Below are 24,144 nucleotides of genomic sequence, written 5' to 3' on the forward strand. Positions count from 1 at the left end.
AAATTCAAGCAGTGACTATGGTCTGAAATATCTGGGTCGAGGAGGGTAGAACTGAATGGCTAATGCTGGCTCATCCATCAGAGGGATGGGATTGGTGCCTTCCATGCAAGTGGAGGCCTGAAAGCAATGCACACGATTGTAGATAAGGAATATGAGATTGGTCCAGCCAAGCTACTGATGGTAGTCATCTGCAGCATGTGTGAAGATGCAAGTACACATTAGGGGAGGGCAGAGCAGAGACTACCATGGTTACATCATCGTTTTTCCTAACAAATAAGCCAAACTTCCTTGCCTCTGGTATTTACATCCCTTTTAACAAGCAAAATCTAGAAGCACTTACTTCAGATAACATATATGGTGATTGAAAGACCAACCTTAGGTAAAATGGAGCTGGCAACTCATTGTCCTCTGTCCCCCTGGCACACCTCCCAGTGCCCCCTATTTTCTTCCATTTCTGGTCTACTCCTACCATACATATTACTTTTTTCTCTTGTTTGTTCACACTCTGCTTTAGTATTCATTTATTTATTTTCAATTTGATTACCGGGGAAGTCCACTGGGCCAAGAAGTGCCCATTTTCAATGGAGGCCCGGGGAGAAAAGCTCCATGTGCAATACAGTACAATAAAGGTTACAAAATACAAAAAAGGTTACATAATGAAAAATAGCAAGTGTAATATACATCATGAGACAATTTAAAAAAAGCAAAACACTTTTTTTTTTTTTTTTTTTTTTTTTTTTTTACTCTTAGGACGTTCACAATATTTACAAGCTTGGAGTTTATTTAAAGTCCGCTTTTTCATGCATCCTTAATGACATCCTAATCTGCCAGTACTTCAATGTAATAACTGTGGTGGAAAAGAATGTAATTAAGATTGGTGTCTGGGACACCAGAGACCTTGTGGTTTTAGATGATCTGAAGTGTATTTTACAGCTTTTTTCCCACCTTTTGATCCAATGAAGGCTAAACAAAAATCATAACTATGGAGATTTTTTTCAAGGAAGAAATAAGTTGTGAACAAGGCTTAATGTTCAAAGCTGACAAATAATTCCAAGTAAAATGAGACATAATTACTCATAAACTGACAAGACAGATGCTTGTGGGGACACATAAATCGCATTTGGGAATACTGCTTGCCTCCCTACACCCCTCCAAAATATAGTTCCTTTTGTGTACCCCTTTGGTGTTGACTGGAATGAAAGTGAAAAGCAAACAGTCACAGTCATATATTTCAAATTATTGCTGTCACAAATGGTTTACTATTATAATGCTGGCCACAAGATTAGCGTCTTACCAATGCTTGAAAATGTTACTATCGAAAACTGAACCGGAACATGCAAAATATCGATGCTGGGAAGTTCGAGTGCAAGTGTTAATTCGTAGTTGACATTTCAACATAGTTCCTCTGATAATATATCACTGATTATGTCACTGCATTTGTATTTGCATGGGTTACATGATTCATATGATAGTATTCTGTATCAGAGCACTCTATTGGTTGCCAAATCAAGAAATGTCATGTCAAATTTGCACAATAACAGATGGATTTGACATACTGAATGTCGGTAATCTCCATTTTCTCACTAAGTGGATGACATTCCAGCATATTGCACATGTGATTGTCAGAATTATGACAGTAAACCATCACACATCTACACATTATGTCTCCTGACCTCTAACCTAAAAAACAGACAACTTCTGTCAACACTTCTGATGTCAGATTGGGCTGAAAGTGAAAGAATAAATGGAAAGGAGTAATATAGTTCAGCTTGCTGCTGTCAGATGTATATATATAAATCATGCCTTCTAACCTCTACTCCCAAAGTATATCCATATATATATATATATGTATATATGTATATGTATATATATATATATATATATATATATATATATATATATATATATAGGTTTACTATCATAAATTCGAAAGTAAAAATAAATAATGTCTTTATTTTCGAATTTATGCATCGAAAATGAACATTTTCGAATAATAGTAAACTTGAAAACAAGGGTGTATTGTCGAAAATGTCGCTTGCGACATTTACGGCGATACACAGCATACCCTTCCCATAATCACCTACCTACCTAACCAACACACAGTTATGCAGGGGCTGCGCATGCACCTAATGGGGCTGTGCCCCACACCCCTTAACTTAATATTCCAACTCGAGATCGCACTACAGTGAGGAAGGGATGCATTTCCTAACCGCACTGTACGCGATCCTCCCATGACCGAAAGTTAGTGCGAATGCACAGTTCATTCGCAATGCAAACCTTCGCTCATGTCACTTGTCGTAATATGAAGTATTCAAACATCTGATGTTCGAATACTTCATAGCCGTGCAAAAGCACGTCAACATAATGATATATATATATATATATATATATATATATATATATATATACATATACATATATGTGTGTAATGTTCAACTGTGAAGAAAGTGAAAAAAGAATGACCACAGCGATGTGTTCTAACTTGTTGCTCCTAGACAGTACACTGCCCTGGAAAGGTTATAGTGAACTTTTTTTGCACATTTCTGAGGTCTGATTGGGAGGACGGCTAAAGAAATAATGAGCACAATGTCAGCAGTCTCCACATGAGCTATAACAAATTTCCACCACTAAGTGGGACTGGATTTAAATTAGGTTAGGTCCAGGTCAGATGCCACTACAAAGTCTGTGTCAAAACTGACAGATACTCTTGACAGTCTAGATGCAGTGTGCTGCATATTTATTTTATTTTTGAAAGATAATTTTGTTAACTGTTTTCTTTCCCTGCTACCCAGAAGACTGTTTTTTTTTCTACTCCCTAGAAGATTTATGTATATGCCCACCAATTTGTGTATGTGTGCCCCAGACAAGACAAGACAAGTCTATAACAAGATGCACTAATTTTTACACATGCACACAAACATTCTGATACTGCCTGTAACAAGTCAGGTCTTTCACAAGATGCATATACATGCACACTGTATACTTGCCTACAAGCAAATTGAAGGAATGCCAATTCATCTATAGTATGTCTTTGGGCTTTTCTGGAAACCACAGCACCTAGATAAAACCAACACATATACGGGGGGGGGGGTGTTGCATGCAGACTCCACACAGAAATTGTCAAAGCCAGCAACTGAAGCATAAAGACAAATGCTGTGAGACTGCAGCAGTACTCAGTGCACCATTATGTCAAAGATCAGTTGTTTTCACACACATCCTGTGCAGACCAAGACAGAGAGAGAGAGCTACTTATTGTGAACTGTGCTGATGTCTGACTGTGATGAAAGGTGAAGTAAATTATGGACATCTTGTTGCTCTTAAAAACAATGCACCCACTCCCCACAGCCAGATAAGTCATAGCAGTAACAGTATTTACACTGATTTCAGCAAATACAATACATTGTGTGACACTGCTGTTGCCCCACCAGATCAGTGACTGACAGACCTCCCAACTGTCCCGAATTACTCGGTTTTTACCGAGTTTTGGGGTCAAAATAATGGGGTGCCACGATTCCCGAGTGGCACCCCTTCATTTCCGATTTATTTTGTATGTTTTACACATTTTATTTTTTAATTTTCGCGCTTTAGCTGACGTCATCGCGTGTGCGATGACGTCAGCTCACCAGGGCTACCAGCCTGTCGGAATTAAGCTCGCGGTGCATGTATTTCCGGGTTTCCGGCTGGTTCAAATGCTTTGCGAGCGGGAATGAACCAGCCGGAAAGAACAGTAAGGATTCATTTTTATGCAGAAGAACTTGGCTTGTATTTTATAAGGCTTGCAAGGGTTTAACTAAAAATAATCTGTCTGGCAGCAAAAAAAAGGATTTATTTAGAAGGCTCGGAGTCTCGGACTGCAAGGAATGAACCAGCTGAACAGAACAAGGCTCGGACTGCAAGGATTTAGTAAGAGGGTATGAAGGCTCGAAAAGATTGGAGAACGTTCGCCCTGGCTGGTGAGTAAGTGATTGGGGGTTGGTGGTTACAAAATATATTGGTTAGAGACCTGTGAATGAGTTTTATTGTACAGTCAGAATGAGATTTTATGTCCTGAAAATGTAATTGATTGACAGCTCGGAGCAAGAGTACAGCAAGGTCCAGATATGAAATGAAAACAGCATGCTGCAGTAAGTTAATGACTGAATGTACACCGTTAATGGCAGGATTCACATAACAGCATGACGTTCCCTTCAGAAACATTGTCTGACAGCCTTTACTGTATACTTCTGTCAGTGCCTACTGCAAATCCTGGGAACTATTCAAGCATAGTCTGTTTTAGTATCCATTTACATACATTTTAAATGGGTAAAGCAGAAAAAAAGATTGAAAATGCAATACAAATTATGTTTTCATTATTATTTGTGAAATATCTTCCATTTTCATTTCATTTGATAAGTAAGTAGCATGATGCAGCTGGTTTTCTGATAATGCATAATTAGCCTGTTGCCACCATGTGCTGTTTAATAAAAACTAAGATTCTTCCTCTAAAGTCTATTAAAAAAATCACAGGTATTGGATTTGTGATCATTTGTGTTACCCAAATGTTAGTAGCCAGAGTTAGATGTACACTTCTTGTTGTATTTAGGAACATTTAGAATACTTATTTGTTGTTTATTTGCATTTGTTTAACAGAAAAGTCTGACTGGGTTTTAACAGTCCCTTTTTCAGTGGAGGCCTGCAAGAAGAACACCTGCAGTGTTTTGCACAAAACTTGAACATGAGAAACATAGAAAAGAGAAATTGCATAAAATGAATACACAATATTGCAAGAAGGTAGATTGCTACCAAAAATTTAAATTTGTATTATGATTATTAATGCTGACACAGGATAAAAGTCTCCTTTTTTAATGCAGTTGTTGGCATATGTAAAAAAGAAACAACCAACAGTAGAAAGCCAAAAAGCTGAAATAGAATGCCTGGCTTAAGAAAAATGAAATATGCTGACAATTGTGTATGGTTTTGAGTAAGGGATACTTAAAATGCTAGTCAAAGGTGCAATAGTTTGTGTCTAGTGAAAGTATGTCCATGTATTTTGGGGTACAGTTAGAAGTTTGTTACACAAATCAACAAACTATAATATATAAATATATTATATTATATTATATATATATATATATATATATATATATATATATATATATATGAGCAAAATGCTGTTTTGAGCTTTGTTTCCAGATGGGCTATACGTAAAGAAATAAAATGGTTAATAAATAATGAAGATGTAGAATAATATTCAGGAGTATTAGTTCTTTTCTTTGGATTGGTATCTTAATGTCAGATCACTGGCATACTTTGACATAACATAGTTTGTATACTTCTTTACTGTATACGTCATTTGCCATAGTCTGTAATCTTTTTATTCCTTCTTTCAGCACTAAAATGGATTTTAATTCTCTGCTCCATCTGCCAAAGCAAAACATTATTTTAATAATGTGAAATGGCTCCTTGGGAGTATTGATAGCTTTAGGCTGTTTTAGACTCTGGAAAGATGCTTTTTGCTGGTATGCAAAGCTGCTAAACTTGAATACTTTTACTTGCTCTAGTAAAGTGGTGGTGGGGTTCAAAAGACTCTAATTCTATGGAGTATTCTGACACACAACATTCCTCTTTATATATGGTATGCTAGTCGTGATTTATATATCATAGTAGGGGGCAGTTTGCCCTCTCTAGGAGCACTATTTATATTCAAGAATTAACATTAACTGCTATTGGAGTGAGAAATATTACCTGTTAAGTCAAGTCTGGGCTATGTTTGACAGTTTATTGTTAATTTATGTGTTACATACTCTTGAACTTATTTCTTTTATATTTTGTCATGGAAGATTATATTCTATTTAGATAGAAGATTGTCTCTTGCCTCTGCCACTCTTTTTCATCTGAGACTGTTCCTCATAAAAATCTGTGGTTTTCAGGATTTTTGTGGAAAATCACTGCAGTGCAGGATTGAATTGATTAAATAATGACAGGCATTTGAATTTCAGACTTCATATTCTTCAGAAAATAAATATTAACACAGAACCTTTTATTCTAGCAACTTTCTAAGTTTATAAAATCAGTATTTTAAATTGGTCCCTATTTCGGGGCTGTATTCCCCCATGATTGGTTTTGCCCAGGTTTTTGTGCTAAGAGTTGAGATAGCTATGGTGAGAAGTGAGGACTGGATTTGTATCCCCCCATTATTGGCTTTGTCCAGATTTGTGTGCAAAGAGATTGAGAGCTATGGTGAGAAGTGAGAATTGAATTCACTAAATGATTGCCATTTAAGTTTGTCTTCCTATTTTTCATGAAACTGCTGATTTGGCATACTGGTATGTTGCTCTGACTGTAGTGTGCAGGCTCCACGCCAAGTCTGTTTTTGTTGTGAGACAGTGTTTTTGTTTAGCAGATGTCTATTGGTGTTTGTGCATTGGGCTGTAAAATGTGAAAATAAAATTCAAATAATCATTGTATTAGCAAAGCAGTATGCATGCACACATTAGTGTTTATGGTAAATGGGCGAAACAGTCAGGTATTGGGACATTGGCATGGTTGCAGGGGGACTCTGGTGCCATATTTTGATTGTCTGTTCTTCAGTTTGCATTTGAAAGTTGGTATCTCACAATTCCATTGGAGTGGGTGGGGTTACGTAATTATGTATGCAAATTAGATGTTAATCAGCGTACAGATTTGTACCTATTTTTCATGGGCCTTGTCCAGATTTTTGATGTTTCCAGGTTGAGAGGTATGGTGACTGATTTGTTAAATTTGAAAATAGACCCCTTTAACTGGAACATTCTTTTTCACAAATATGTAAGCTAATCAAGAGAGGTATCAGTAATGTGTTTCAAGGCCTGGCAAATGTAGCCACTGACCATCCTTGCAGCAAAGGGACAAACAAATGGTAAGAGCATGAGTGTGTTCCATTCAGGGAAACAATTTTTTTGACCCTCAGGAACTCAAAGAATACTTGTATATAGTTAGTTTTAGAAGCACTTGAATGGTGGTCTTTCACATTAGATGTTTGTGAAATATTAAAACACTTAGATATGAATATTTAGTACTTCTCTATATAATTCATATAACAAGGCTTAGTGATCCGAATTCAAAATATGCCTGTGACCAAGATATAGTTTGAAAATGCAGGATTGTGGCAAATGTAATATCTAAAATATGTTAAGGTCATTATGTAGAGACTTTAATGCTTCTGGGTAGATAAAGAATATGTACTACAGACACGACACTTTGAAAGCTTACACTTGGATAAAAGCATAGCCGGCTTTAAGCACCAGCGAACCCTGCGATCGCTGGGGGCCCCCCGACCACAGCAAGTTATCTCACCCTGACATTTTGTAACATGTCTGTAAAACAAAGAAAAGCTAGTACAGCACTCTTGTATACTTAATAAACCATGAGGGTAATAACTCTTATTTATATCTCCCTTAAAGTTCAAAGATAATTCTGGTTGTAGTAACAGTGTTTTGTCAAGTAACAGACATCAGAATTCCATTAAATATTTTATGCCTGACATAGTGCTCCTGGCGTAGTTAAACTCTGTTGTTGGATATTTTCTCCACCAAAACTAACTACATAGCCAGCTTTAGGTCCCTGCAAAACCAGTGGCTGCAGGGGGCCCTCTTAATAATCCTTGACTCTGTGGGGGGGCCCACAAAAGCTGCTGCTGGATGGGGAAAAATGAGGAAGAAAAAAATGTATTAATTTCCTAATTATCCTCTTTAACCTGAACAGGGCTGTGTTATGACCCTGTTAGGATAAAGCTGACAATGAAAATGAGCAGGGTAAGCACTAGAGAGATCAGCAGCCCAGAGTGACTGATCTCAGAGCAAACTTTGGATTTTAAGAAGAGCTGATGCTTCCTATCATCAGGGATAGTTTTCTCTTTCAGGTAGTTTTATAAATAATACCAGAACACCAGATACTATAACTCTCAATTTCTTCAATTAAGAATTCAGTGCAATCCCAAAAATAATAGAATAAAGGCTCAAAATCGGGAATACATTTAAATATTACTCTAATCCACTTAAAAAGTTACTAGAATAACATCTTTTGCATCAACATGTATTTTTGGACACTAAGTTTAAAACTCAGATGTCTGGATTGATTGACTGTTTGTAATCCTGAATGATTTACCAGCAAATCAAACTTTTTACGAAGGACAAAGCAAAAATATGAACAAAAAAAGGAAATGTCTATGAAATCAGGGACAGTGACAAGTATGCATTACTCCTCAATGAGATAAATCTTACCCCTGCTGCTATGGCTTATGCAGGTGTGTGTGTGTGTGTGTGTGTGTGTGTGTGTGTGTGTGTGTGTGTAGAAAAATATCACTGATTTGTATCTGTGCATGCACCCAATAATGCCAGGAACAGACATTATTTTTATGTGTTTCAGTAAAAAATGTACCTAACAAGTAATTCTATTTCAAATGAAAGACATAAAATATATCACAGAACATTCAGACACTTAGATATTCTTGGAGTCTGGTGGCCCCCACTCACCAGACTGTCTAAATGGATAATAATGGATAATGAGGACTTCCTTAATCATCCTTGACTCTGTGGGGGCCCTCACAAAAGCTGTTGCTGGTTGGAGAAAAATGTATCAATTTTCTGAATGCGCTGTTTAACCTGAACGGTGCCGAGATATGACCCTTTTAGGATAAAGCTGATAATAGCCTCTGTTTTCAACCACACCAATTCTAAAACCAGCCGTGCTCAAATGTGTGTGAACAGAAAGCTGCTATGGGGTTTATGAGGGGCTGGGGATTGTATGGTTATTACAACTTTAATTTTCATCACAGTCAAACCTTATAGGTGCACACATGAAGTAATTTTAGCTTGTGTTTGAGCGGACGGCAGTGTTTCTTACAGACCTCAGAGGTGTACAAAGAAGGTTACTGTAGCTTGTGTAGGAGTGGTGTGCTGTCTAGGAGCAACAACTTAGAATATATTACTGAAATCATTCTCGCATTCACATATCAGGAGCATATACATATGGCTACCTTTGAGGGTTTGGGGTGAAGAACATGCTATGTGTATGTATATCAGCAATCACTTGAAATATATGACTAAGGCAATTTAAATCTCTGCTTTTATCCCAGTTTAATACCAGAGGGATGCATAGGCAGCGACTGTATTTTGTGGGGGGGGTTAGGGAGGCAGGCAATATTCCCAGACACAACTTATGTATTCCCACAGCTATTGGCTTGTTAGTTTATTGTGAGCTACTATTTTGTCAACTTTGAACATTAAGCCTTGGGCACAACTTGTCTTCCTTGAAAGAAAAAAATAAGACTGAAATTCTTTTCTTTTTCATGATTTTTGTTCAGGCCACCACTGGAGTAAAATGTTGAGAAAATACACTAAAATGCATCCCAGACCATCTGTCAACCTATGGCTTCTTGGGCCCTGGCTTAGTTATTTCCTAAATGGTTATTACTCTGCTGTCTTGTTCAGGGAACGTGTGTTGAAAGGATGCAAGAAAAACTAAAGCTGAACAGCAATAGTGAATGTCTTTCCTTAATCATAATTTCTGTTCAAGCCATTATTGGATGAAAAGGTCGTGTAAAAAGAAAAAAAAATTAAAATGCACTTCTGAGAATACAGAAAGTTGCGGCTTCTTGCTAAAGCTGAGAGTAAGGCAAAATGTGAGGAAAGGAAGAAAACGTTAATGTGCGTGGTATGGGGAGCCCAAAAAGTGGGGGGGGGGGGGTCAGAGGAGAGGAATGGAGGGTGTGTGTGGGGTGTTCAAGTCCAGACCTGTACGTAGAGTTGTTGTAATGTATCATTGTTGCAACTAAATGCCAGTAACTGTAAATGCTTCTTTGTTAGACATATCAACATAGTGTGGCACATAGGCTTGTTGTAATGTAAGACCTTGTAGCTACAAGTCTGTCTGTGCGTACTACTCCTAAAAGTTTGCAGCATGACTAAAAGGTTACTTAGGAGGGATGGCATTGACAAGATGACACTTATACTGGAAGTGCCTAGGGGACCCTCAACATGACATTTGCTGGGGGCCCCCAAAATGCTAACACTGGTCCTGATAAAAGTCTTAGTAAGGATACATATGGCATAAGGATGTGAAGATACCCACTATGTGTCATTGTTAGAAACTGATCTGCTTTCCTTCCTGTGACCAAACTGTCTTCCAAGATTATGAGTACAGCTGAGCATGAACTGCAGCCTGGGTTTCTTAGTCCTTTTCATGTTGCCAGTCAAAATATGTGCATTGTAAAGTTGCCATGCTATCATTCCTTCCAAAGGTAAAGAATATGAGAATCTCGTTAGGCAGAACCTCTAAGAGTTCACAGAGCCCAATGAGGTGAAAGTCCATTTTCTGCTTTGTTTAGCTATTTTTAATGAAAATGTCAGTTTTATTGTATGATGCCATTTCAGACAGAAGGACTAGTACAGCATTTGGCATCCAGGGGTATGGAAACTGGACTGATAAGTAGAAGATTAAGAAGTGTCAGACTGAATCTATACTGAATCTATGTCTGCAACATATGGAAGGGATAAGGTATGGACTGAAACAAATGTACATAATGTATTTTATCAGAATTAATTTTTGGATGCCCTACCCTAGTCAGCTGTGTGGCTTAGAGGAATACTGTTCCGAATCTGATCAAGATTACCCAAGATCACGGAGACTGATTAAGATGACCTGAGATCACTTAATGTTCCCATTCCTGGAGGAGCCAAGTGAGAGAATAAGATTAAGAATGAAAGACCTGAGCCTGCTCACACCTTTCATGGTGAGTGGAGAGGGGTACACATCTGGGAATACGTATGCCATCTGAACTCCAAGATGGAGGCATTTGCGTCTGTGAGTGAGGAGTGTCTGTTGGTTTACTTCACTAATGGAACTGACTGACTTTCAGGTGCAGTGCTCATTGTATGGCAAACATTTGTGCATGTGCAAGGAAATGGCAGAACCAGCTAGAACCTCTCCTCCACATCCCATTGCATATGGTAGCAGAAAGGAGGCTTGAAACTGCTAAATCAGTAAAGCCAATGTGAAAGTATTCAGGTCCTTTACAGATGGTAAAATTTAACTACAGATCATGGAGGACGGCGCTTACTCTAAGACAAACAAGAGAAGGTAATAACTTCTGGTCACTTTTAGATGGAGCCCTCGTATGCATCATCACTTTGCCCAAAGCCCAAACATATCTGTGGAATCACTTTGTTCTCACCTGAAAGGCATCTGTTTCTTTATTTCTTGCTTTGTACTAAAATGCATTTGTTTCTTTACTGCTTCTTTTTTTTAACTAAGAATTCAGCTTATTGTCATCAAAATAAGTTACCATAATGACAGATTTTCATGATCCATGTTCTCATGCTGCAGCACTTAGACTGGAAGCTGCATATGTCTTTCTACTTGCACCTTCTGCAATCTCTCAGTAGCTTGAGCTACTCCCCTCATTCCCATAATGCATCTCTGCTTTTCCTATCTAAAGATCAAGTTTTACTGCAAACAGCTAATGCTGCAAACTGCATATTCCTAGGAAGGATTCATCATCCAAATTATGTTTACATTTAAGTAATGAAAAGTAATATAAATATATGTCAATCTACACAGACCTCCAGCATAACCTCCATATTGCGATGGAGATAACAAATTGCTTTAGAAAGTGAGTTTGTGGGTGAGCATAATGTGGTACAAGGACTAGGATCATAGGAGGTCACTAGGCTAATGACCCTGGGGCCCTTACAATCCTAGCCAAGAGTTTATCCCCACAAAATACACCTCAATCAGCACCTGTCAATGAAGGACACAGGTGGATACCCCTCGTACAAATTTGTGGGTTTCCCATCCACTCATCAAGGTTACACATGAAGATGGCCAGCAACATGATTATATCACCCCAAATAGGACCCACAATCCCTGGCATAGGAGTCCAATGCCTTATCCATTAGGCCACTGGGTCCTGATGGATGATCTGTAATGATCTGATATTATGTTAAGTACATAATTTTCATATCATATGGGATCCAGTCCTCACACTGAATTGAATATCCATCAGTAAAGCTTTGTTGGCATCAAGGCAGAACACCACCGAGGAAGGCAGCTCTGGAGGAATTTATTGACCTTAAGATCACATTCAGCTTGTAGCATCTTGTGAAAGCATGCAGAAATCCCATGTTATAGTAGCAAAAATCTCATCTACAGATACATTTCTAAAATAAGCTGATGAAGTTGAGTGAGTTCTTGGCTTGCCTGTACAACATTTGGGGCTGAGATAATAGCAGATTGTAATGCAATCTATTAGCCACCTGGACATTGTGACTGTCCACTCTGAGGCCTAGTGGGTTTGGTATAATGGATATGAACAGCTGATTATCCGTTCTTATGTCCTTCGTGTGGCTGAAGGAAAAATGTAATTGTCGGTGCATTCTTCATTATTTGAGCACTGGGATAAGATGTGACTTTTTGGCATAAAGGTAAGATTCGTTCTGAGGGTAACCCTATGTTTGAGAAAAATTATATATAGGAATAAATTAGACAAGGTATGTTACTCCAACACTCTGCTGGCTTACAAGTAAGGTACTTAATTTCTGCTTTGTCTACAGATTCAAAGTGAGGAGTGGTCATTTTTCCAAAGCAACATAAAGATCCCATGGTTGGATGAGGGTCTCACTAAGGGGCAATAGTAGTATGATTGAAACCTTGATGGAGGATGGAAATTGTTGCAAAATGAACTTTAATAATCTGCAGAACTGGAGCTGTATAGGGATCTAGTTCCTCCTAGGTAGCCCACAAGGAAATTTTTTGCCTGTTACCTTTTTACAATTTTCTGGCAGTCACTTTCTGAGGAGCTGTTAGTATTTGAACCATCCTTGGAGAATATGCTGGGTCCTTGGCCATAAATGAAATTGGAGAAATCATGCAGTTAGCATTAGGACCTACATATGCATGTCAGGCTTGCCATGTGGTCGGGAGAGGAGGCCTAGTTGAGGTTTCAGACGGTGTGGTCTACTTATAAGGTAAGGCCATAGAAGGGGGAACCAAACCTGTTGGGGCCAAAATGGGTTTACTTGGATGACTTTGGCTTTTTGGGGTTTTGCTTTCATTACAAATGTTATCATGAGAGGCAATGAGGGAAAGACAAGAGGCTTGTGATCATTTTTGAACTGAAGCGTCCCTAGCTGTGTGACCTTGTTGAGGGACTAGTGAAAAGGATTTACTGCATTTTGTGCTGGTAGGCAAAGCAAATAGAGCTCTGTAAGACTTCCACTGTGAAAGAAGGGCATTCATCTGGTAAACATATTTAGGAATCAATTATAGGACAACATATGGCATCTGCCTAACCTATTTACTAGATACTTGGTTTGTTCCAGGATGTGTGTTGCGATCATAGTCATGCAAAGTGATTGCCCATTCCCATACTCTCAGTGCTTCCCAAATGAGAGTGTATTACCTGTGTCCACCTTGTTTGTTTATGTGCCATACTCTCACCATGTTGTCAAAGTGGCTGGCTATTGCACCTTGTGGAAGGAGGTTCTCAAAGGGCTGAAATGCTAGTTCACTATCATCATCCCCAAGATGTGTATGTGCTTACAGACCTCTTTCTATGTCCACTTTCCTTGAGCTGTCAGCACAGACAATGCCCCCACCCCAGAGCAGATGCATTTATGGTAACTTTGGGTGTTGGAAATGGAGGAGAAAGGGGGCATCCTTTGGTTAAGTTTAGTTGACGTGTTCACCACTGCAAATGTTTGTAACATCCTTTTGAATCCAAATGTGTTGGCACATTCATCTTAGAGTCCATTGTAGCACTAGTGTGTAATATCTGGCAACAGGAAGCTGAAGTTGCTGGAGTCTGTTGTTGTAGAACTTGTTTTACAACAGACTGGATTGGAGGAATTAATTCTTGAAGACGGGAATTAGTCTCAGTGTGATGTCTAGGTGGCAGACAATAAATGCTACAGTCTACAACAGTACCAACAATGACTTTGCAGTGTTCACTTCAATTCCCAAAGATTGTATTATTTTTGGTAAATAGTCTCTGACTCTTCTGAGAGACTCCCTTGAGGTGGCAGCTATGAGACAGTCATCTAGGTAAGGCAAAGCTCAGACTTCCATCAGTCTCAGGTGAGCTGCTACTAGTGACATGCATCAAGTTAATAGTCTAGGGCTATAATGACACAAAAGGTCAAGACTTTGAAAAGGTAATGACTGACTTCCACCAGAAAGTGAAGGAATCCTCTGGAAGCCTTTTCTATCTTTATATGTAGCTAGGCATCCTGGACATCCAAAGACTGCATCCAATCTCCTTCTTAATAGCAAGGAAGGATTGATTAGACTATGACCATCTGAAAACTGTTTTTTCATACAAATCATTTTAGGCAGCTGAGATCCAGTATAGGCCTGAGGTCCCGAGTCTCTTCCTGGGACAAAGAAGAACCTAGAATACATTTCCAAGATGGCTGCAAACTGACTGACAGCTTAATTTCAGCTTTCATAGTGCGAAAACAGACGCTGAGAGAAAAGAGCAAATTATATTGTCAGGAAAGAAGAAATTTTGAGAACTTGAAAGAAAATCAACCAAGAAAAAATTGAAGAGCAAACTGTGGCTGTAAAGAATCCTGCAGCTGTTCAGCAAAAAACAGTTCAAGTTTCAGCTTTGGCAAAGGAGATGGTTTCCAGTAATTTAAAGGAAAAAATAATAAAAATGTATTTAGATATGATTAAAATAAATGAAACACTAAAGGAATATATCATTCCAAATAAAAAGGATAGAAAAATAGAAGAAGCTTTAGCTAACTATTCAGGTGAAATGATAAAATTGCATACCACTCCATAAAGGTGGCACATCTACAGAGCTCAACAAGTGCAGACATATAGCAACACCCCCCCAAAAAAAAAAAACAAATATTATAGTAGTGCATCCATATGCAGCTGATGCAATACCTAACCTCAAATGACCTGCTCTCAGAAACACAGCATGGCTTTAGGCCCCAGCACAGCACCACTACTGCTCTACTACACTTTACCAATATAATAAACCAGCACAGAAACAATGATCTGCTTGTGCCCACCATTTTGTTAGACTTGTCACAGGTATTTGATATTGTCTCGCACCAGCAACTACTCATTCAACTCTCCTTAATAGGATTTTCACAACACTCCTTGTTGTGGTTCCTTAGTTACCTATCTGGAAGGCAACAAGCCATTAAAGGGTAACAAACCTACTCATCCTTTCAGCCATTTACTAAAGATGTCCCTCAGGGCTCTATCCTGAGTATTTTCTTATTTAATATATTTACTATTATACAACGAATACTGTGGCTGCGGTGGGACAGCGGTTAGCATTGCCACCTCACAGCAAGAGGTTCTCCGGTTTGATCCTCGGCTGGGGTGCCTTCTGTGCAGAGTCTGCATGTCTTCCCTGTGGTTGTGTGGGTTTCCTCCAGGTGCTCCGGTTTCCTCACACATCCCAAAGACATGCTATAGGTGGAATGGACACTCTAAATTGGCCCTAGGTGTGAGTGTGTGCCTTCTGTGGAAGGTTGGGCGCTGGGCAGGCAACTCAACACCGTAAAACTCCACTGCCAATCATGAGCAGACAGGTGTTCTGCTGTGGCAACTCCTAACCGGGAAAAAGCCGAAAGAAGAATTATTATACAATGAATAGTCATTAACATTCAAAAAGGAGCACGCTGATTGGTCACCCCAATCAGAGTGCCCATTATAAATTGAGAATATACAACAATAAAAGTCCAGCCACTAAAGTATGACTGATCAGCCAGACTTGTTCATAGGTTCATAGTTTGGTACTAGGCTATCGGCCCTAGGGCCTATACAAGCCTAGCCATAACAATTCCCTGGCTATGTCTTCCCACACTGTTTACTTCCCTGGACCCCTGTCTAGCAGGGCAACTGACGTGATCCCCGTGGTGAATTTCCTTTCTCCCATCAAATCATCAAGGTTCCTTTTGAAGAGGGTGAAAGAAGCGCTCTGCTTGACATGTATGGGCAGTCTCTTCCAGATTCTGGGGAGTCTCTGGGTCAGGAAATAGGTTTAATGACTGGATAGATTGTAAGTGATGTATTTTCTTCTGCTTTCGACTTTTCCCGGTTAGGGATTGCCACAGCAGATCACCTGTCCACTCATGATTGGCAGTGGAGTTTTATGGTGTCGAGTTGCCAGCCCAGCGCTCAACCTTCCACAGAAGGTACACACACACACTCATACATAGGGCCAATTTAAAGTGTCCAATCCACCTACAGCATGTCTTTGGGATGTGGGAGGAAACCGGAGCACCCGGAGGAAACCCACACAACCACAGGGAGGACATGCAGACTCCGCACAGGAAGCACCCCAGCCAAGGATTGAAGCAGGGAACCTCTTGCTGTAAGACAACAACACTAACTGCTGCACTACCATGGCTGCCCTTATCTATTGTTTGCTGTCATACGAGGTATATGGGCCCATCATGTTATTAAATAATCACATTGTAGTAATATCTAAAAATGCTTATTAATGGCAAAACCAGGAAACTTTTAGAATTAACTGAAGGACCTATGTCAAATTAAGTTGGTCTGAAAGGGCTGAAGATGCAGTTTCAATTAATTAAAAACCTTCATGGAGATGATCTTGGATCATTTTCATTATTAACATAAAAAAATTAAGCTGGTTTTCCTTATCTGAGGTACAGTTACTGGTGGAGAGTGCATCTCAGTGAATTATCCTGTAAATTTGTTAAAATAAAAAAAAAAGCAACAGAGATCTTCCTATCTCCGTTGCTTGCTTTTCAAAGCACTGATGTACTGTGTAAATGTGAGAATGAAAGTCCCATACGCATGCACAGTACATCAACAAAGCAGTGGAATTGGGAAACAATGCAGAAGAACATCATGGCACTGTTATACAAAGACATTATTTAAGAAAAGTAAGTAATTTTTTTCTTAAATAATTTCATTGTATAATAGCAATAACTGACTCAGTGGTGTGGTATATTGAAGATTTACCCACGGTTGGTTTTGTTGTTCACCCTCGTGATTAAACCACACCAACCATGGGTAAATCTTTAATATACCACACCCACATTGTCAGTTATTGCTATAATAACCTCCACAGCTCCACTTACCATGCCAGTTTAATTCAATATGCAAACGACTCAACATTAATATGTGCAGACTCAACAATAAACAAGTTCGAAGACATTATCCAGAAATCTTTCTCCTCTGTAGAAACCTGGATCAAAGAATCAAACTTTCTACGCAACCCCAAGAAAACTAAGTTAATGCTTTTTACCTTAAAAAGTTTCAAAAATCAAAAGCAATCTTTTACCATAAAGTCAGCAAATAATGCTGTCATTGAAACTTTAACTCACAGCAAACCTCTAGGTGTTATAACAGATGATGATCTCAAATATGGCCACCATACACTGCACACCATTAAATCCGCACACCAGAAACTAGGCTCCTTTTATAGGATCAATGGATTTCTTACAAATACTGCAAGAAAAACTCTAGCCACCTCCTTTTTATTGCCAACTCTCTTATATGCCACTCCTTTCCTAACAAACATAAACAATACTCAAAGATAGAAACTTGTCTCCTGCTACAATAAAATAGCTAAATTTGCCACAAATCTCCCTCATAGGACCCACCAATGTCAAAGCCTAAAGCAATTAAACTGGCTTGAACTGCACAACTACCTAATATATTCAAAACTAACTGCAGTATACAAACTCATTCATCATCCAGAAAAATGCCCTACGCTACAAAACTTATTACTGCCCTACTGTCCAGTAAGGGACCTCCATTCTAGTAACACATTCTTACTACTCACAAATAAGTCAAATAATGCTGCAGGAGACTTGCTCTACTCCCAATAAAATGCTAAACTCTGGAATAGTATCCCCACACAAATAAAACTCTCCAACAAACTCACAACCAGCATTATTTCTCAGTCAGTTTTGGATGAAGTGCTCAGCATTAACTTGGAGGATCTCACAGATTGGGCAAATGAGGGTCTGGATTATAAATACCTGGAGAACTCCTTCTTTACGGAGAAACTCTCTGGTCCCTACTCCTTGAATCAGACTCTGAAACCACAGAAATTTCCAAATGAGCCATTCCTGTAGGAGAAGTAGTTGAAGGTACTGTTGATGTGGAAGTTTTGGTTGTAATCTGAAGTTCCACTCTAGAGCTCATTGAAAGAGAGGGCATATCTGTAATCCATACTTTACTTTCTTCATGTATCCTCCTCTTCATTTTTCCTCTTCTTTTGCCATTCTTATTCTTGTATCTCATCCTTCTCAGACTCAGGCTGTAAAAGACCTTTTTAAGATTAATTCTATCTTTTTTTTAAAGCAGTGTCCCTCTGTTAAAAGTTTTTACAGAACAGTCTACTGTCAAATGATCCATCACAGGCACGAAATACACCATTTGTGCATTTGCTGGGGAGGGGCTGTGGCCACACACTGAATGCATTTTGAAAAGCTGGAGGCCTTATCTTTATCAACTGCTTACTAAGGCAAACTGCTACCACTAGGTAAGCTCAAAGCTGAGGTAATATCACTATCAAGTCTTAAGTCTACCCAAACCACTAAAAATCCTACCAAATAATGCAGTAAACCGTAGTTCAAACAACCAGGAAACAACTGCTTCAGAGAAGTAACTACTTAACTGCTTGGTCAGAAGCACATTATTTAATTTACTGTACAAGAAGTAGGTACTAAAGTAGAGAGTCGATTATCCAAACTAATTGTGACCTAGGGTAGTTCAGATAATCAAACTGTTCAGATAATCAAATATACATCGAATTGGATAAAAAAAAAAACATCTAAAATATTGTGCTTTCTGCACACAGTGAATACACCTTTCAACCATTCAGTGAGTCTAGTGGACAATAAAGAACATTTTCACATACAAGCAGGTTACAAGCTCAAAAAACACACGCATGCAAATATGTATAATGTTTACATATTCAGACTTTATGATTTACATACCCAAAAACTTTGGAAGGCTGTGTTCTGATAATTGACATTTCGGGTAATGTACATTAAGATAATTGACTCTCTACTGCACTTTTTTTTTAAACTGTATGATGGGGCAGAAAGAAACTGGAGAAAGGAAAACAAACAGAATATTTCTTAGGCAGGAATAGGGGAGGTGAAAGATATGAAAAACATTTTTAAGACAGAAAACAGAGTGAAAACATAGACACTGCAAGAAACTATTGTAAATTTAGAAACTTTGAAGAAACTAGGCGCTGACCAAACAAAGACCAGCTATCTGGCTAACTCTGAAGCTTTAGGTGAGAGGATGCAATGTGATGTAGAGTAGTAAATGGGATCTGGAGACATGAAAGCAGAGATGCATTCTGGGAATGAAGGTAGGAAGAAGGATGACTGTGGTTGCCACTTCAAGGTATTGCAGTGTGATGATTGGATTGTGTAAGATCACTAGTATCCTGATCTGAGCATTATGAGCTTTGCATTGTGAATGTATGCCTATATTTGTGTACAGAAAACTCATTGCTACAGACACACATGCAAACACACACACACACACACACACACACACACACACACACACACACACACACACACACACACACACACACACACACACACACGCACACTTTTTCTGTACTAATTCCACAGTATAAACTTCTTCCTAGAGACAGTTAACTTGTATAGTCTTTTTTTAAGAATTACAGTTTTATCCCTTAGTTGAAATTGAAAGCTGTTTACCTATTTCTTATTTGAGACTTAAGCAAGTGGTTTATAATGTCAAGACAAAGCTTTTTTAATTCAGCAATGGGAAAACCTGAAATAAGTGAAAAATGTTTTTGCATGAGTAAATTATTTCCTTTCCCCTATTTGTAAGCAAGGAGAATGTCTATATTGTTTAACACTGCTAGATTTACCTAAAGTTGTACATGAAGTGCACGATACAGAAGTTCATTATTTGTCACCCTAACCTCCACTCCATCACAGAGTAACCATTTCATATTCTGAAGAATGCAAATGTGATCCTCAAAACAGCATAACTGTGTGAAAAGGGACTTTGTATGTGCTGCGCTAGATAGCAGTACTTTGGAATGCCCCCCAAGTACAGGCATTTGTAGACTGACCGTTATTTAAGCAGTAGGGTAATGTGGGTGTAGGGGAGGGGCTTTGTCTCGTAAAAAAAGATCTAAAAGGAGTACAGGTTTTGACTTTCACTGTACTCCTTTAGAAAAGATTTTCTGCTTATTTTTTTTTTTTGCAGTCCTGGGACTTGCAATTACAGATCCTAAAATTATAATCAGGATCCCAAACACAAACATTGACATGATGGGTCATACTCCCTTCTTGATGTTCATCACTCTCCATCACTTTGCTTACTGTTAAAAATGTAATTGTTAGCAACAAAAGACACAAAGGAGAGACAAGGAAGTGGAATATCCTAAAGAAATAGATAAACACAAGTTTGGTTATTTTACAGTCTAATGCTGATTGTAGATGAGCGATTTTTTTGTACCTTGCTATCTGATAATTCAATAATTCTGTTTTGACATTACACTTCTTCTTCTTTCAGCTGCTCCTGTTTGGGTCGCAACAGCAGATCAGCTGTTTCCTTTCTTCCTGTCCTCTGCATCTTGCTCTGTCACACCAACCACCTGCATGTCCTCTCTCACCACATCCATAAACCTTATCTTAGGCCTCCCTCTTTTCCTATTACCTGGCAGCTTCATCCTTAGCATCTTTTTCCCAATATACTCTACATCCCTCCTCAGCACATGATCAAACCAACATAATCTTGCCTCTCTGGCTTTGTCTCCAAACCTTCCAACCTGGGCTGACCCTCTAATATACTCATTCCTAATCCTGTCCATCCTCGTCACACCCAGTGCAAATCTTAACATCTTCAACTCTGCCACTTCAAGCTCTGACTCCTGCCTTTTTGCCATTGCCACTGTCTCCAGCCCATATAACATAGCTGGTCTCGCCACCCTCTTGCAGACCTTACCTTTCACTCTTACTGGTACTCGTCTTTCACAAATCACTCCTGACACTCTTCTCCACCCACTCCATCCTGCCTGTACTCTCTTCTTCACCTCTCTTCCACACTCACCATTACACTGAACTGTTGATCCCAAGTACTTAAACTCATCCACCTTCGCCACCTCTACTCCCTTGCATCCTCACATTCCTCTATCCTCCCTCTCATTCACACACATATATTCTGTCTTAGACCTGCTGACCTTCATTCCTCTTCTCTCTAGAGCATATCTCCACCTCTCCAAGGTTTCCTCCACCAGTTCCCTACTCTCACAACAGATCATAATGTCATCTGCAAACATCATAGTCCACGACGACTCCTGTCTCGTCTGTCAACTTGTCCATCACCATTGCAAATAAGAAAGGGCTCAGAACTGATACTTGATGTAATCCCACCTCCACCTTAAACACATCCGTCACTCCCACCGCAGACCTCACCGCTGTCACACTACCCTTGTACATATCCTGTACCACTCTTACATACTTCTCTGGCACTCCCAACTTCCTCATACAATATCACAACTCCTCTCTAGGCACCCTGTCATATGCTTTCTCTAAATCCTTAAAGACACAATGCAACTCCTTCTGACCTTCTCTTTACTTCTCCATCAACTCTCTCAGAGCAAACATCGCATCTGTAGTGCTCTTTCCTGGCATGAAACCATACTGCTGATTACTAATCATCACCTCCCTTCTTAATCTAGCTTCCACTACTCTTTCCCATAACTTCAACCCCACAAATAAAATCACAAATGGATACAACTGACAGAGAAATATTTTACACTGTTTTAAGAAAGTCCCTCTGTATTGCATTGCTTATAAACAAAGGGATTGTGTCTAGATCTAGGGATGCCATTGTCTCTCTTCACTCCTCCCTTATTAGGCCAATCATTGAGTATAAAGCCCCCTTTGAAATGTATCTGTCCAGACACCTGTAACAACTGGAATGTCCACAAAGATACCTTACTAACAGCATACAGGGCCTAAACAACATGTCCTACATAGATCAAATCAAATCCCATTCCCTGCCACTATACTCAGTATCCTACAGACTTCTAAGAGGTGACCTGTGTCTGATATACAATTCATCCCTTGACCCATTACTAATGGAAGCACTATACACTGGCAAGCCAAATGGCATCAGAAATACCCAGCCTAGGGATCTAGCTTATTTTGCAAGATCAACAGAATTGTTTGGAGGGACAGGTATATATCGCAAGGGATACCTCTGCTCTGGAACAGACTTCCCATTCACATAAAACACAGTTCGTTCTTGTCCATATTCAAATGCAACTTGGCTCTATGGATAGGAAACAGAGAATTTACCCCAGAACTGCCCCTGTACTACTAATGGACAGAGGCAGCTCCTAAATGCTTTATCCCATGCATGGTTCCCCTCAAATTACCTATGGTATGATCCCAGTTATTCTCATTAGAGTTTTTTTATCAACCATTGGCTAGATAAGGCCACTTTGTAACCAAATGGCACAGGTTAATCTGACCATAAAAAGGAAAATTGGCTAGGTCTACAATGGCCTTCAAGGCTACTAGCCTAGCACTTACCTATAAGCCTATGAGAGATAGATGGACTAATGGCTATAGAAGCAGACAGCGACATAGGAAGATAGACAAACAGAGAAGTTCATAAGATCATAGGTTCTAACTAAGCTTACAGTCAAGAAGATCATTGAAAAGTTCAGCCATATCACCCATAATTGGTGGTAGATTAATTGTTTCTCCCCTTAAGAAGATATGTCGGACACAGTCAGGCAGATTAAACCTAAACAGACACTAAGTAATTAATATGACATATAGCAAACAAACAGTATAAGCTAATACTAATCACCAACAGGAGTATTTTATTACCTTTTATCATATCATCCATATGCAGAAAAAGAAGGCACATAATATGGAGCTCTCCTTTACTATATACCAGTCTTTACTGTGAATCTGACAACTTCTAAAGAACATTTAGAAATCCTCAGGATACACACTTACCTCTTCTAGGTAGATGATGACTTCATTTGTCTTCACCTCTGTCCTCTGCACCACAGGGTTAGCAGACTTAAGCTGAAAAATAACCATATTAAGATAGGAATTTAATGAAAAATATAAGGTTTCTACTCAGCTTCCTTTTTTTTATAAAAGCAGCGACATCTACAGAAGGAAACATAAGAAACACCATGTAGAGTATCTGACTAGATGTTGGAAATTCAGATCTGTGAATACCAGCCTAAGCATGGAATGATTTGCAGTAATCTATTCCTTGATGACCACAAACAATGAGAGCCTAAGAATATGTCTGGACTCCAGAAGAAAACATGGGCCAAGAAATTGCAGGCCATCAACTGATAAATGAAAGTGCCAACCAGAGGAACTGCCAAATATGTATCTATTATTAGGCACAGATTGGCAGCAGCTGGTGAGATGATTTCTTTCAGAAATTCATTTGAAATAAAGGACTGGGATTGTCTCAGTGCAGCCTGTATATTATGCATGATTAAATCTCACTTTGCCCATCAGAGTTTACACTGCAGTGTGCAGACTAGTATATCTAAATAGAAATACACCTCTTTCTTTAGCTTTTGTATTTTAACATTATTTGTTGACATTTAGACATTTCTTCAGTATTTACTTACCCTCTTAACTGATTTCATGTCTGGGATGTAACCTGATAACATCTTCACCTCAATGATGGCCATATTAGAAACTTCACTTTCACCAGTATAGCTGTGGAAATATCCAAAACACGCAATTAAAATAAACAAAACTGATATATATTATGACTTGCACCACCCCACTTTGAAGTGAAGTGCTATTATTCAGATTACTTTTGCTTTTTTTTTCTTGTTAATGTTTCACCTTTGCCTTGTTTACTCTCTCTCTTTACACACATACACACACACACACACACACACACACACACACACACACACACACACACACACACTACAGCTGATCAAATAACAGCTTATCACATGTACCTGCTTTTTTTTTCTATTCCAGATCTCGTTACTGTGGGGATCAGGGAATTTGCCATTTCTCCACTGTAGTGTGATCTCAGAGCTGGTATATATTTTACTTTTTTTGTAGTTGTGGTCAACCACTTGCCATTCGATATTCTTAATTTTCGATATATAGACAT

The 24,144-nt window shown here is 38.9% G+C and overlaps 1 protein-coding gene across 1 annotated transcript in view; it reads right to left on the bottom strand.

The window, feature by feature from the left end:
* The window catches only part of LOC122807979 (alpha-1-macroglobulin-like), a 187,772-nt gene extending 164,020 nt beyond the window's left edge, over positions 1-23,752 (bottom strand). The window contains exons 1-2 of the mRNA XM_044079003.1: positions 23,639-23,752; positions 22,998-23,069 (exon numbers count right to left, since the gene is read on the bottom strand). Of these exons, the coding sequence (XP_043934938.1) occupies positions 22,998-23,069; positions 23,639-23,701 (135 nt within the window). The 5' untranslated portion in view covers positions 23,702-23,752. The remainder of the gene's footprint in view (positions 1-22,997; positions 23,070-23,638) is intronic.
* Positions 23,753-24,144: the final 392 nt, after the last annotated feature.

Source organism: Protopterus annectens, chromosome 8.part0, assembly GCF_019279795.1.
Source record: "Protopterus annectens isolate FY-2018-M chromosome 8.part0, PAN1.0, whole genome shotgun sequence".
Taxonomy (NCBI): domain Eukaryota; kingdom Metazoa; phylum Chordata; order Ceratodontiformes; family Protopteridae; genus Protopterus; species Protopterus annectens.